At 34.7% G+C, this 13,373-nt stretch overlaps 2 protein-coding genes across 3 annotated transcripts in view; one reads left to right on the forward strand and one right to left on the reverse strand.

The window, feature by feature from the left end:
* The first annotated feature begins 1,755 nt into the window (after positions 1 to 1,755).
* On the forward strand, positions 1,756 to 4,322 carry LOC129947536 (titin-like). The gene is made up of 2 exons (XM_056058133.1): positions 1,756 to 1,896; positions 2,417 to 4,322. Exons 1-2 carry the CDS (start codon positions 1,756 to 1,758, stop codon positions 4,031 to 4,033), a joined length of 1,758 nt encoding a protein of 585 aa, XP_055914108.1. The 3' UTR covers positions 4,034 to 4,322.
* A 5,286-nt stretch (positions 4,323 to 9,608) lies between these two features.
* LOC129952970 (uncharacterized) overlaps positions 9,609 to 13,373 on the reverse strand; it is a 33,428-nt gene continuing 29,663 nt past the window's right edge. For both annotated transcript variants that reach the window (XM_056065965.1, XM_056065975.1), the window contains 2 exons: positions 10,460 to 10,672; positions 9,609 to 10,394 (listed from right to left, as the gene is read on the reverse strand). In XM_056065965.1, the coding sequence (XP_055921940.1) occupies positions 10,170 to 10,394; positions 10,460 to 10,672 (438 nt within the window). In that variant the 3' untranslated portion in view covers positions 9,609 to 10,169. The remainder of the gene's footprint in view (positions 10,395 to 10,459; positions 10,673 to 13,373) is intronic.

Consider the following 13,373-nt stretch of genomic DNA (forward strand, 5'->3'; position numbering starts at 1 on the left):
TGCAATAAAGTCATATTTGCTTCAGTTGTTTGGCATGCGGCATCGTCTTGTTGAAACCACTTATTCTCCAAGATTTTCAATACCAGGCAAAAAAAGTCAATTATCATATAATCAGAACGTTCCTAATAGACGGTGACAGTCGTTCCATTGTCGTTTTTGAAGAAGTAAAGTCCAATCACTCCTCTGGACCAAAGAGTTCACCAAACATTGACTTTTATTGGATGTAGGTTTTAACAATCTGTATGTGATAGTTGAGCGATCCATTTTCGTAATTGTCAGAATTTGAACTGAAAATAAAAATTGGCTTAAAGCGGTCCCTAGACTATCAATATTATTGTGCAATTTTGGATATTGTACAATATTATTGAGAGTCTAGGGCTCATATTGAAGGGTTGTGCAATATATTGTACGAAATCAAAATCCTTTTGATATTTATTGTGCAACCAAATTTATTGTATAGTCTGTGGATGTGTTTGCGCAATATTTTGTCATTTGTTTTGAATTTTCGTAGTGAAAACATCTCCCTGAATCAAATGTCTAAAATCATTGGGTTCGCTCAAAGCCAGCTCATTTCGTTTTTTGTACCAGTCCTTCATCCATCTGCGTTTGTTTTTTTCTTTTTTTTTTTAATGAAATAGCAAGAGCAATTGCCACACAACAATAATCCGTATCATCGAGCATGATGTTGAAGCACAAATAAAGAACTCTCAAATGATTTATTGTGCGAAATATTGTTTAGTGTGGGGTACCAGTCAATAATATTATGCAATATATTGTTCAATAATATTGATAGTCTAGGGACCGCTTAAGAACATAGTTTGACAGATGTCGAATTCCAGCCCTATACTTTAGAACATTTATTTAAAATAAAAAACGTTCATTTTTATTTAAAGAAAGTAAAAAGTTCAATTTAACTTCACTGATGCTCACTTAGTTTAAGTTAACCCAAAAAATGAAAAAGATTGTTCTTTCAAATGAAAAAAAGGTTGTATCCTGACTTTATTCAAATTTCGCAACCGAGAATAATTTTCAGTGCAAAATTAGTAAACGTTTCCTGCGTAAAAATTCCTATTCATAATAATTAATAATTATAATTATATATTATTCCATCGGGACCGGGAAACAAGGGAAAATATCATAACATCATTTCATTATGTAAACTTGTTACGGAGTTTTTGAGTGCTAGTTTTTTCTAGGTTCGTAAAAGTTTCCAAAATTCAATTGCTGTATGGTATTTGTGGTAGGATTGAATATAGGCCACACGAGTGTCCATCTTAATCTTGTTTTCTAATTTGGCTTGAACTGCAGTACTGCACGGAATTATAAGTTTGGCTTAAAAATATTAGTACACACTTACCCTTCCATTCTATTTTTAATGTCGGTTTTTTGTTTATTGTTTTGCAGTGCGAAGTTCTTTTAATTTCCTCTATTCATAATTCCAATTTCTATTACCTATTAAATGTTATAGTTACAAGTTCCACTTCAATTATTTAATCGTTTTTTGTGCTTCGTTTTCTTAATTATTTTAACAACTATACTATACAGTTGAAAGATTGTAACTCACATCAACACTCCCCAAAAAGTGTATGTATTTATTTTGATTTATGTGCATATTGAAAATTACTAAAGTTCAAGAACTTAAAGTATGTTTGAGCTTAAATACTTCTGGGGTAAAGAAGAAGTCTTTTATGTATTTGAACATTTCTTTACATCGAATATAATTATCGTATACCAGGAAGAAACATGTGCAACCATATGGTATCTAGGCACCGAAACGCCTCCAAGTCGCGCTACTCCGCTCACCGTAACGTCGCCGCGCCGCCGCCACCTTCACCACCACCATCGCTGTTCGAGCTCTATAATCCACTAAACGTTCCTGTTCGACATGATCTTCAGGTATTTTTCTTTTATTTAAACAAAAAAACATGATAGAATATCGAACACGCAATCGTCATTATGTGCGCCTTAGCCTTTGATGAACACTGAGGTAATAATGATTTTGGATTGGGGAGCTATGCATAGTTATTAGTGTTTAACACTAGGCTCTCATTTTCATTTATTCATCCCATCCTATCCTCATTATAGCCAAGACCAGAGAAAGCTAATAAAAAACGAAATGAAGAAAAGACCCATTATAAGCCACCTCCACCTCCATTTTCATGGGGCTCATACAAAAAGCTGGAAAACAAAACACGAACAAGATGTTGAATGTTTTCATATGGTTATAAATATTATCGCACAAGTTTAAGCCTAAGTAAATTGTTTTTAGACATCACATCGAAAGGAACAACAGGTGAAGAAAAAGGATTTTTAAGCTTATTCCAAAAAGGATACAATTCTGACATGAAACTGGTGGTAAGGGATACTTTCTTTTCTTGGATTCTGCTTAATTTCAACATTAATCTTTTTTGTATAGCCAATTGCACTACTTCTCATCTTGGCTATAGTCGATCGTTCACAATGCAGACGTTCAAAAAAGGCTAGAGAATCCCTAAATCTGGATGAAAACGGTCTCCCAAATGGCCTTAAAAAGGTTGAAGCTAATGTCGAGCCTGAGAACCCGAATCGTGATAAGAGAGGCACAAAACACTTTATTCATATTGTGAAGCCAGTAAAGCATTTGAAAAAGCTCAAGCTGGTACCTGCCAAGGTTCACTATCAGCATGAACCTGAGGAGAAACATGAAGAGCATCACGAAGAAGAAAAGGTCCATCACACATTTGAAGAACATCATGAACATATAGAACATAAGGAGGAACACAAAGAGATATCCGAGGAAGTGCATCATCAAGAGGAGCCCCATCAAGAAGAAGTCCAATACTCGGAGGGTCATGAGGAGCACATCAAGGTCAAGCACCATCATCATCACCATCATCATAACCACGTGAAGACCATTGTTAAAAAAGAACCCTATCCAGTGGAAAAGATCGTCCATGTTCCTGTTGAGAAGGTAATTCACGTTCCGAAGCCCTATCCAGTGGAGAAGGTAGTTGAGAAGATTGTCAACGTTCCGATTGAGAAGATCGTCCACGTGCCAAAACCTTATCCAGTTGAGAAAATCGTGGAAAAGATCGTCAACGTTCCGGTGGAGAAAATCGTTCATGTTCCAAAACCCTACCCAGTGGAGAAAATTGTCGAGAAACCAGTGCACATTGAGAAAAAAGTTGAAGTGAAGGTTCCTTATCCGGTGGAAAAGATTGTCCATGTGCGTGTTCCAGTGGAGAAAATTATCGAAAAGATCATTCATGTGCCAAAACCATACCCCGTCGAAAAGATTGTCAATAAATACATTCATGTTCCGAAACCTTATCCGGTGTACAAGGCAGTTCCGTATCCGGTTGAGGTTAAAGTCCCGGTTCATATAGAGAAACCAGTCCCGTACCCGGTTGAAAAGAGAGTTCCTTATAGAGTAGAAGTAGAGAAACAGGTGACTGTTGAAAAGAAAGTCCCTGTTTACATTCAGGCCCCACACAAACATGAACAACAACATCATCAGCCGCAGCAGCAACATCATGAAGAGGAACACTACCAATTTGAACATCCACCACCACCACCTCCGCCAGAAGAACACGAACATGAACACCACTCGTATAGCAATGAAGGTGGCGGTGGTGATGATCACCATCATCAGGACCAGTCGGGTTATCCATCAAGCAAGGATGCCAAGTACATTGCGGCAAAGCAGTCGAGCAACATAAGGCAGCAACTGATTCAACAACAAATCGATAATTTCAATTACAATCGACATCACCAACAGGAGCAGGAGGAAGCCCAGAGCAGCAGGCACAATGCAGTTGCTATTTCAGAACAAAATGGAGAGGATCACCGTCAGTCGAGAGAACCATTTAGAATTTCAGTTGAAGATATGGAGCCGCAGCCACAGGAGTCTAATCAAGTGATGGCCCAGTTGCAACCAATTTCACTTCCATTTCAGTTGATTCATTTTTCACCATACCATTCGACGGGGCTATCAGCACCAATGGGATTTGTGGGACATCAAGGTATTGCAGCCCAACAGGGTTATGTAGGTTAGAGACTTTATAGAACTAAGCTAGTATTATAGATGTAAGATATTAGAGTGCAATTGCTACATCATGAATCCCTGAGAAGGTGTATAGATTCATGATCATGTGCAGGCTTAATGATCCCATATACATAGCTGGGGCTAATGACCGTGAAATGCGTCCGTTTTGTAGGAAGACGAAGAACATAAGACTTAACGTTTATTTATTTATGACACGAAAACAACTATTTCGCACGATTTATTTTATCGTTTTGTGATTTACATACTTTTTTTTACCAAATAATGTACGCAACGTACTAAAAATAAATATTCCTAAAACTTTACACATTCTGAATTTGTATTAAAAAGCTATGAACAGAATTGGAAATTTATAGTGTGTGTTTTTTTTTCTATTTTCTTTATGGCAGCTCTGGTTTTGACACCTAACGTACCTTTCGTGTTTTGCGTCAATGTCGACATAAGTGACTTGAAAGTTAGCAAGTTTCTAGTATCTGATTGGCCAGCTGCCAAAAAATAACCTTAATGGCAGTTGATCATATTTTTTCAACTTCATTTAATGCTTTCTGTAAAAGGGTTCCTTGTAAATTTGGAAAATCTTTACAATATTAAATACTAAGCACGATGGACCTATAGCTTGCTCGATTCGGCGCCGTTCGCAGTTATTAGACCTCTGTTACTCCACTACGTGAACAATTTTGCAGAAAAGTGTAGGTGTGAAGCCTTTCAAAATACAACTGACGGATGAACTACCATAGCGTCAAATTTTGTGTGAGTGGGTTCTTGAAAAGTTAATACCCCAATAAAAAAAATTGGGATATTTTATTGCATCATGAAATAAATCCCCAAATTCTAAAATGAAGTAAATTCCCAAAAAGACAAAATAAGTCCCACACCGCGCGAGTCACCCGCCAGGGAAACCTTCAAATTTGCCTTGTTGCACTTTAACAAAGTAAAATAATGCTTATATTGCATTATGAAAAAGTGAGGCTAAATTATTTTAATTTTATTTTACCAAAGGGAAATCAACCTTAACGGTGAATAAAATAGATACAATTTTTTGGGGGGTTATTTCATATTTTATGGCTTATTTCACGGAATCTAGAAAAAGTTACTGTTTGGTGCGGATTATGGGCTGGCGAAATTGCTTGACGGTATTTCGTCAGAAATAATGCCAATCGCAACGGGTTTAGACAAAATAAGGCCCTTCATTTGCAGTCAACTGTGATCTTTGAACGTAATGTTTTACCGACTAGTTAGTTCTTCTAGTGTCATACATTTTAAACTTAGATCTTTACTTAAAATCTAGTTAAGACGCTATTGTCTGCATAATACTCCTTTGGCAAGCAAAAATTCCATCACAATTTGTATTTTATATTGTTAAGAAATATTACTTTAAAATTTTAAATATTAAAAAAGTGTAGTAATACTTTAGTTGAACCCCTTACGTTCTTATTCAAGCTTTCGCTAAAAACAGGCAAATTTCCCCAAATATAGAAGAAGTCATTTCTTACACTAATTTTCAAGAAAGGTAACGAGGCGAATATAACAAACTACAGGCCCATTGCAAAGTTTTCTTGTTCAAACGCTTTAGAACAATGTTATGCAGTTGACTGTGTATACACTGACTTTTCTAAAGCTTTTGACCAACTTATCCACGGAATTATTTTATTTAAACTTAAGGTTCTTGGTCTTTCACCATTTTTCTTAGCTTGGATCAAATTTTTCTTGAAAACAGATCCTATGAGGCAACATTAAGAAATTGTGATTCCTGTCTACTAACGACGTATCGTCATGTCTACGCTCAAGTGGAGTTCTCATCTTTGCTGATGACATGATTGTATCCTTTTACAAGTCGACATTGATAGTTTCATATTATGGTGTGGCAAAAATAGCCTCAACCCTTTAAAATGCTAGACGATAACTTTTACTAAAAAACGAATCGGTTGTGTATTTGATTATAGTATATCACAGCAAAAACTCAGTCGCGTATCCACATTTTAAGATTTAGGTGTTCATTTCTGTTCTGTTTTATTGTTAATAAAGCAAGTTCTATGCTTGGTTGTATAAAACGCTGGGTAAAGGAGTTCAATGATTCCTCTGTTACTCTTTCTTTGTACAATTGTCGTGTTCGTCCTCATCTTAAATATGCTTAGCGGGTATGGACTCCTTATTACGAAATTCATAAAAAAACGTATTGAATCAAATTAACATAATTTCATTCGCTTTGCCCTAAAGAGCCTTTCTTGGAATGATCCTTATGATCGGCCTCCCTATGAACATCATGTTTCTTCAAATGCAATCTCTCCATCAAAGGCGTGTTAATAATGACTTAATAAAAAAAAAATATGTACCGATCGTACTTTTGATTCAAATTAAGGTTTAATGCATTATTTTAAATTGCTGATCACTCTTTAATACTAGAAAAGAATTTCTGGTCAGGCGTTGGGACGAAGTTTAAATAGGGATAATAAGTCACATGATTAAAATTCCTTAGAGCCCAGAAAAGATCAGGGTAACTCATTAGCATAAGGAACGTGTAGGTCCGCTGTAGGCAAAGTTAGAAAGAAAGAGGCCTTGGTATTTCGTACGAGTAGTTTTTAGTCAGGTTTAACCATTTTAGATTCTAAGCTCTAAACATTTCACGTTAAGAAGAAGAGTGTGTGACTTAAACTCCAGTTTCGAATTTAATTTTTGATACAAAGATCGACAAAGTTTTTTTTCCAAAGTGTACAAGGCGTTGCGCAGTTAAAATTAGAAATTTCCTCAGAAGGTGAAAACAGTCTACGTTTGCCCTAAAGTTACATAATGTACAGAACTAGTTGAATCTGCCGTTATATGTTTTTCCATTTAAGCCGAGTAGTTCACATCTTGTTTTTTAAAATTAGAGATATTTCTCTGTAACCATGTAGTTCTGCCATAAGCTCTGTTCCTAACTCGATATTATTGCATTGCACAAATGCAGTAAAAGTCCCACTGAGATTTTCTAAAACCTCCCAAAATATCAAATAAATGCATTAATCGCGCTATAAAACTGTACAATTATATCTCCTCTCTTGATGGTAGAGAAAGAAGTGGGCATGAGCAACCTCTTCAAAGTAGGACACCGGCAGTGATCAAAGCGATTACAGAAAGAATCCGAAGAAATCCACTCGGCAAAAATGGCAAATTATGGCTCAGGAAATGAAAATACCTATAAGAACGATGTCACGCCTCATAAAACAAGGCCTAAGGTTTAGTGCTTACCGTAGAACTACTGGACAAAGCCTAAATGAGGCTTTGCACAAGATAAGAGCGACAAGATCAAAAACATGCAAACGGAGAACATACAAATTGTCTTTTTACAGACGAAAACATTGTCACAATGTAACAGAAATTTAATCGCCCAAACGACAGGACTTTCATATCTACAAGAAAGCTGCTAAAAAGGTTGAAAAAGTCTAAATCATCCAGCTTCAGTTATTTTTTGGTGGGGAGTGTCGTATGACGGTGTCACAAATTTGCAGGTAGTGAAAACACTTTCAACTATTAAAGTGATGTTTTTTAAAAAAAGGTTGTAAAGCCCTTAAGTAACACCTTATTTAAGGGTAATGGCATGAACTACCGAACTTTGGCTTAAGGCCAATTTCCTGGGGTTTATCGCCGATTAAGATAAGCCTTTGAGCAGACCAGATCTTAAGTCAATGGAAATCTTGCTGTAAGCCTCACCGAAATATTGGGTCTCTTAAAGCTGATTTTAATGACCGGATGGTTCAAGGCTAAGGGTGGACACGTTGAAATATGTCCTACAAATGTATAATGTCAATTTAAAGCAAAATAAATATCGGCAAAAGAATTTTGATAACTGGCTTATTATTTGAATAATACGGGTATGTGTGAGGAACAGAAATTATGGCAGGACTACGCACAAAAGCCATAAAAGTATTTTTTCATCACAAGTGATTCCTAGACGTTTCCAACCAGATCACTACTAATCCTCATTCCACAACTCATAACACAAGCGAGCACTGTCATGATAAAATCAGCCTTCAGCTTCAGTGTATTTGTATGCTATTTAGAAAATTCTGTTTAAAAATGAAGTTTTCTAGCGTTTTCAAAGACAAGAGTAAGAGCTTTTTTAAAAAGTGTCTTTAAAATTCTTCGAACGACCGAAATTACTACCCCAAACTTAAACTACGTAACACAAGGTCGATTTTGCCACGGCATCTAATACTTTATGCTTTGCTGAAAGGTCAATTCATCTACTATTTTAGATTCAAAAGCCTTTATGAAGTATTTGATTTTTCTGAACGGTGCAAACTGAAATGAAGAACTCAGTTCAGTATATACAATCTCCAAACTCTCACCAATGTGAACCCAATTATATTTGCTAATCTACTAAAGACCATTGCTTTTGATTTGTTGAAGTTTATTTCAAGGCCCTATTCGATGATGTATTTCGCTAGGTGATTCAGAAAGTATCACAAGATCATCTGCATACAAAAGAACATTAGGCAGGTTCAGACGCATAAGGGACTTGAGGGTAAGGCAAGTTCAAAGTATCTGATTGGGCAGCTGTCAAAAAGTTGTCATCCAATTAAGGCAACTATATTGGAAAGTTGACTCGAAAGTTTGTCAAGAAAAATCTCCCTAACTATCAAGTCAAGTCTACTTACATATGTCAGAATGACAGTTGATCATGTTGTTTTATTCTATTCAAAACTGAACTTTATAGGAATATAACTTATTTATTTTCTGCAACATTCCATTTCATGTTTTGTGTTAAATGGTTCTTTGGCAAATTGGAAAATAAATAAGTAATATTAATTTACAAAACAAAATACAAATAGTGTTAGACTTATAGATTGCCTCAGGAGTGTTTTGTAGACAGTAATGTTTTTGGTAGTTTTTGCACGATCAACAGAAGGTAGAAGTAAGCTTATGAAGTAAATTTGAAATTTAGGACACTTAAACAACTAACTAGTTGCAGTGGAAAAAATGTACGTTCAAACAATGCAGTTGACTACAGATGAAGTCTTTTATGTTGTCTGAACCTGCCCATTGATGTTTAAATCAGTGAATCGTATTCCACCATGAAGGTAGTCTTCACCATCGTTTATACAGGGTCCGCCAAAAAGATCTTCCACATTTTAAAAGTAAACGCCGTGAAGTGTGTGCTGTGGCTCCATCTTGTTGGAACCAGACTTCTTTGTGGTTCCTAGTACACTGATTTAAGTTTGGTTGGAGGAAGGTCTCAATTATGTGACAGTAGCGATCCACATTAACTGTAACATATTGCCCATTTTCTTCGAAAAAATACGGAAACCCGGATATATTCCTCTACGAAAAATGCGCAATGTTCACCGTGCCACGCCATTATGATTTCTAAAAACGGCACGTAGACCTCTATCTATCTATACCCCTTATACTCCATTACTAGTTTCAAACCGTCCGGAATAATTAAAACTATCCCAAATCCTCAAAAATATATCGCTGTGTCTTTGATTAAGCTTTATTTTTAAAAATGATAATAACCCTTCGTTATTTAATACCACCAAAAAACAATAATTTCCCTTGTTTTGAAAAACCATAAAGAAATAACAATATATTAAAAAACACCACAAATTTTTATTTTGTTTAAATTATTCTTGGCACATATTACAAAAATCATTGTTGTTCTACAATTGTTTTAGTATATTATTAAATTGTTTTTATTTTCTGTGAGAAATTTGATTCATTTTAAACATGCTTTTGTTTTAAATTTGTTTTTGTTTGACTAGTTTATACTTTGATGTTGTTTTATTTTGTTGTAGTTAATAATTTTTATTAGTTTCATATACTTGTACATTGTGAAATATTTTGCATCATAATTATGATTTTGTTCAGTTAAAAATCTTCTAATATTTCACTTAGTACCTACTGCAAAATTAAATTAATTTTTTTTGTTTTAAGTTAAATAAAGCAATAAATAGAAAATAATAATTAATTAATTAAATACTAAAATATTTTTTGATTTTTAAATTAGGGTATGTTTACATGCATGCATCTGCCATAAATGCGTTTATCATTGCTATTTCAAAAGTTTTAAAAATTGTGATTTATTATTATTTTTATTATGTAAAGAGATGAAAGATGAGAAAAATAAGAGAAAGAGATAATCGATTTCATTTTACTTAGATGACGGATAATAATAAAGAACAGTGTTGCCAGGCAGTTGCCAATGTGATGCTTGTAATTCAATCAATTGTAATAAAGTTCGGCGTATAGCTGGGGCTGAATCGCTTGCATTTAAGAAAGCGTCACGCACCAACGACAACAATACTTCCAATTGTTGCGGTAATTGCTGTTCTAAATCTCTTCCAATGCAAGTTAGGACGAAAAATAAACATTCAATCTAGAAAAACAAAATTAAAAAACTTTATTTGTTGTCTATGTTTTCGAAAAATTTTAAATACTCACCTCCGACAATGATCTAACTGGCGGTGTGACGCAGTCTTCACAACACTTTGCCAATAAAGTGAGCAAAACAAGTGGTGGTGGTGCACCATCGCACTGGGTACGTAATTGCAACTGACGTCTTTTAAGTTGGCAAAACATTTCCGTCAAAAATGCCATGAAGGCCGTAAAACGTACACGAGATGGTGACTTCATTCCTTGAATTGTATAGAGAAGCTATAGGTGGAAACAAAGAGAAAAAGAAAACACGGAAACATGAAAGCAGGTATTGCCAAATAATTTCAAGCTTTATTGAAAAGTTTGTATAAATGTTTATATGTAAGTGAAATTGGCATTCATTAAATATAATTGATTGTAAAATATGATAATCAAATGAGACATATTGCAGTCGAATCTATAAACGTCAGAAACGGGAACGGTCACATTGTTTTATGTGACATCCTCAGCATTTTTATGATGTTGCAGTTTACTAATAAATAACTGTTAATAATATTCAAAAATTATTTTCTCCTAAGTTGGTAACAACATTTTAAAGGGCGAAATTCATAAATAACTTAAATCCTGAAAAACCAACGATTAGATTCATAACAAATTAACTTAAAATTATGGGTTTCACGCATTTGGTGTCAATGGGCCGGTACTTTTATCCTGTTGATAAAAATATCATAGTTTGTTGATGAAAATGTCGGCCAACTTAGGATCGATGAAAATCACTACAATACGGCAGTTTTTGGTCGATTTTTAAGTCGATTTCAATGAAGTGAAGATTTGTTTTTAAAATGTAAGGTTAAAGTTTATGTGACGTCTGTATGGTGTAACAAAATCATGATAACATTGGTTGATTTTCAAAACCTCCGAACTCTAAGAATATCATTTGAGTTAAAGTGCACTAAAAGACTAGATCGAGTAAGTTTGTTTGACATATCTAAAAGGAAATCGTTTGGGAGGGGTTCTTCAGTTCTGGAAAGAGTGTCAATTTTCTAAAAAAATGATTTAAAACATAACAATACTTAAAAAATAATGCTAACACTTACATAGTTATGCTACAGCATCTTGGAAAGCCAGAAATACATTTTTTAATTTTCAATAAAGTGGTTTTTGAAAAAATAGTTTTTTTTTTTTAACTAGAAATTAAAAAAACTCAACTCCTTAGCAAAGTTCTAATCTCAAAAACTTGGATTAAATAAATTAAATTGAGTGGCGCAACAGCCCGTTGTGAACCAGGGCCTAGTGACTTACAACTCTCAACCATTCCGGTGTGCGAGTACTGTTGTCAGGAATGGAAGGGACCTACAATTTTGGGCCGAATCCGAACGTCTAATTTGAGAAAGCACTTTTTTTCACGACAAGAATTACTCTTGAAGGATTTGTCAATTCCTAGCAAGAGGCAGTACCCGTGAAAATTATTTTTTTTTTTAATTAAGGTGGCACAGGCAGGGATTGAACCCAAGACACCTTGCAGTTCTAGTACCACGGGTACTATAAAAACTTTGATTATTGAAAAAAAAACTCGTCGAATTCTAACCCATTTTTTCATCAAATTCTAAAGCGTTAGAATTCCGATTTAAGTCTCAGTTGGAGATAGATCTTCGAATTGGGAATTCTAGGATATTAGAACTTCATAATTAGTATCATAAGCGATTATTATGAACGGTTTTTCAAACGTGCACAGTTATTTTTCACGCCAAAGGTTGAGATCAAACTTTTTTAGAGTTTATAATGACCACGCCCCTTAAGTCTGCGAAAAAACAATAAGATCCATGAAAATTAACATTTAATTTTAAATGTGTACAATTTTTCAAGTTTATAGATGATAATATGTGCACCTAAAGAAATACATACAGTACTGTGCATAACATTTTCAACTAGAACCTCAAACATTTTTCATTGAAAAACATATTGTTTAGAAATTCAAACGGCAACATTCCTTCTTTAGTTTAGTTAACTTTTTTGATAGTACGTTATCATTGTTGGAAAAAAATTAACACTCTTCACTTTAACAAAAAATAAATATGTAACTAAACACTAAAATAGTGAGTAAAATTGCTGTACAAAACATTTACAACTTAGATCTCACAACGAAATTTTAAACTATTTTCTTACTTCAAGGCAAGGAAACGGTAATTTTTAATTGTATACCCTTTATTTTTTTTATAACGGCAGTATATCTTCTGGGCATCGATAAGCTATAAGGTTAGTAATACCCGATTATGGAATGTCATTCCACTGCCTCTGAATTTCAGCGAATAGGGCACTATAGTGCTTAACAATGTTGGTTCTAATTCTTCTCTTCACAATTTCCCAAAGGTTCTCTATTGGGTTTAGGTCTGGGGATTGTGCTGGCCATTGTAAAACCTCAATCTTTTTTTCTGTAATCCACTTTGTGTCCAACTTCGACTTGCGTTGGGATCATTGGCGTGTTGTAACCAATGGGCATAAGGAAGCATGGTGTTCCGAAGAATGTCTGCATATTCTTCAGACTTCATTATGCCCTCCACTTGTTGAATTGGCCAGATTCCTTGGCCAGAGAAGCAGCTTTGATTTGTCAGAAAATAAGACCGGTACAGATTTTTGTGGAATCCAATTGAGATGAATTTTTGCAAAAGCCAAACGAGTTTTCAATTTTTGTTTAAATAAATGGCTCTTTTGCTATCTGAAAACCATGCAATCCGGCCTGCAGTGCTTGGCGTCTGATAGTTGATGGGTCAATGGGTAAACCTAAGTTCAATTTTTGCTTCCCTGAAAGATGCCGTGGGGTTTATACGGAAAAATTTTGTTATTTTTCAATCATATTTTAGAGGCTTTCCTCATCTATGATGATGGCATAACACCTTTTCACTTTTGATGATTCTACAAATAGTTGATTCATGAATGGAATATCTCTTTAAAATTTTTCTTTGTGGTGCTCCTTTTTTAA

The sequence above is a fragment of the Eupeodes corollae genome, chromosome 1 (genome assembly GCF_945859685.1).
Source record: "Eupeodes corollae chromosome 1, idEupCoro1.1, whole genome shotgun sequence".
Classification (NCBI taxonomy): domain Eukaryota; kingdom Metazoa; phylum Arthropoda; class Insecta; order Diptera; family Syrphidae; genus Eupeodes; species Eupeodes corollae.

What these genes read in the sequence shown, in the direction of transcription:
- LOC129947536 (XM_056058133.1), top strand. Translation starts at nt 1,756, where the DNA reads ATGGTATCTAGGCACCGAAACGCCTCCAAGTCGCGCTACTCCGCTCAC. An exon ending in CTGTTCGACATGATCTTCAG is followed by an intron (nt 1,897 to 2,416) that starts GTATTTTTCTTT and finishes TTTTTTGTATAG; the next exon opens with CCAATTGCACTACTTCTCAT.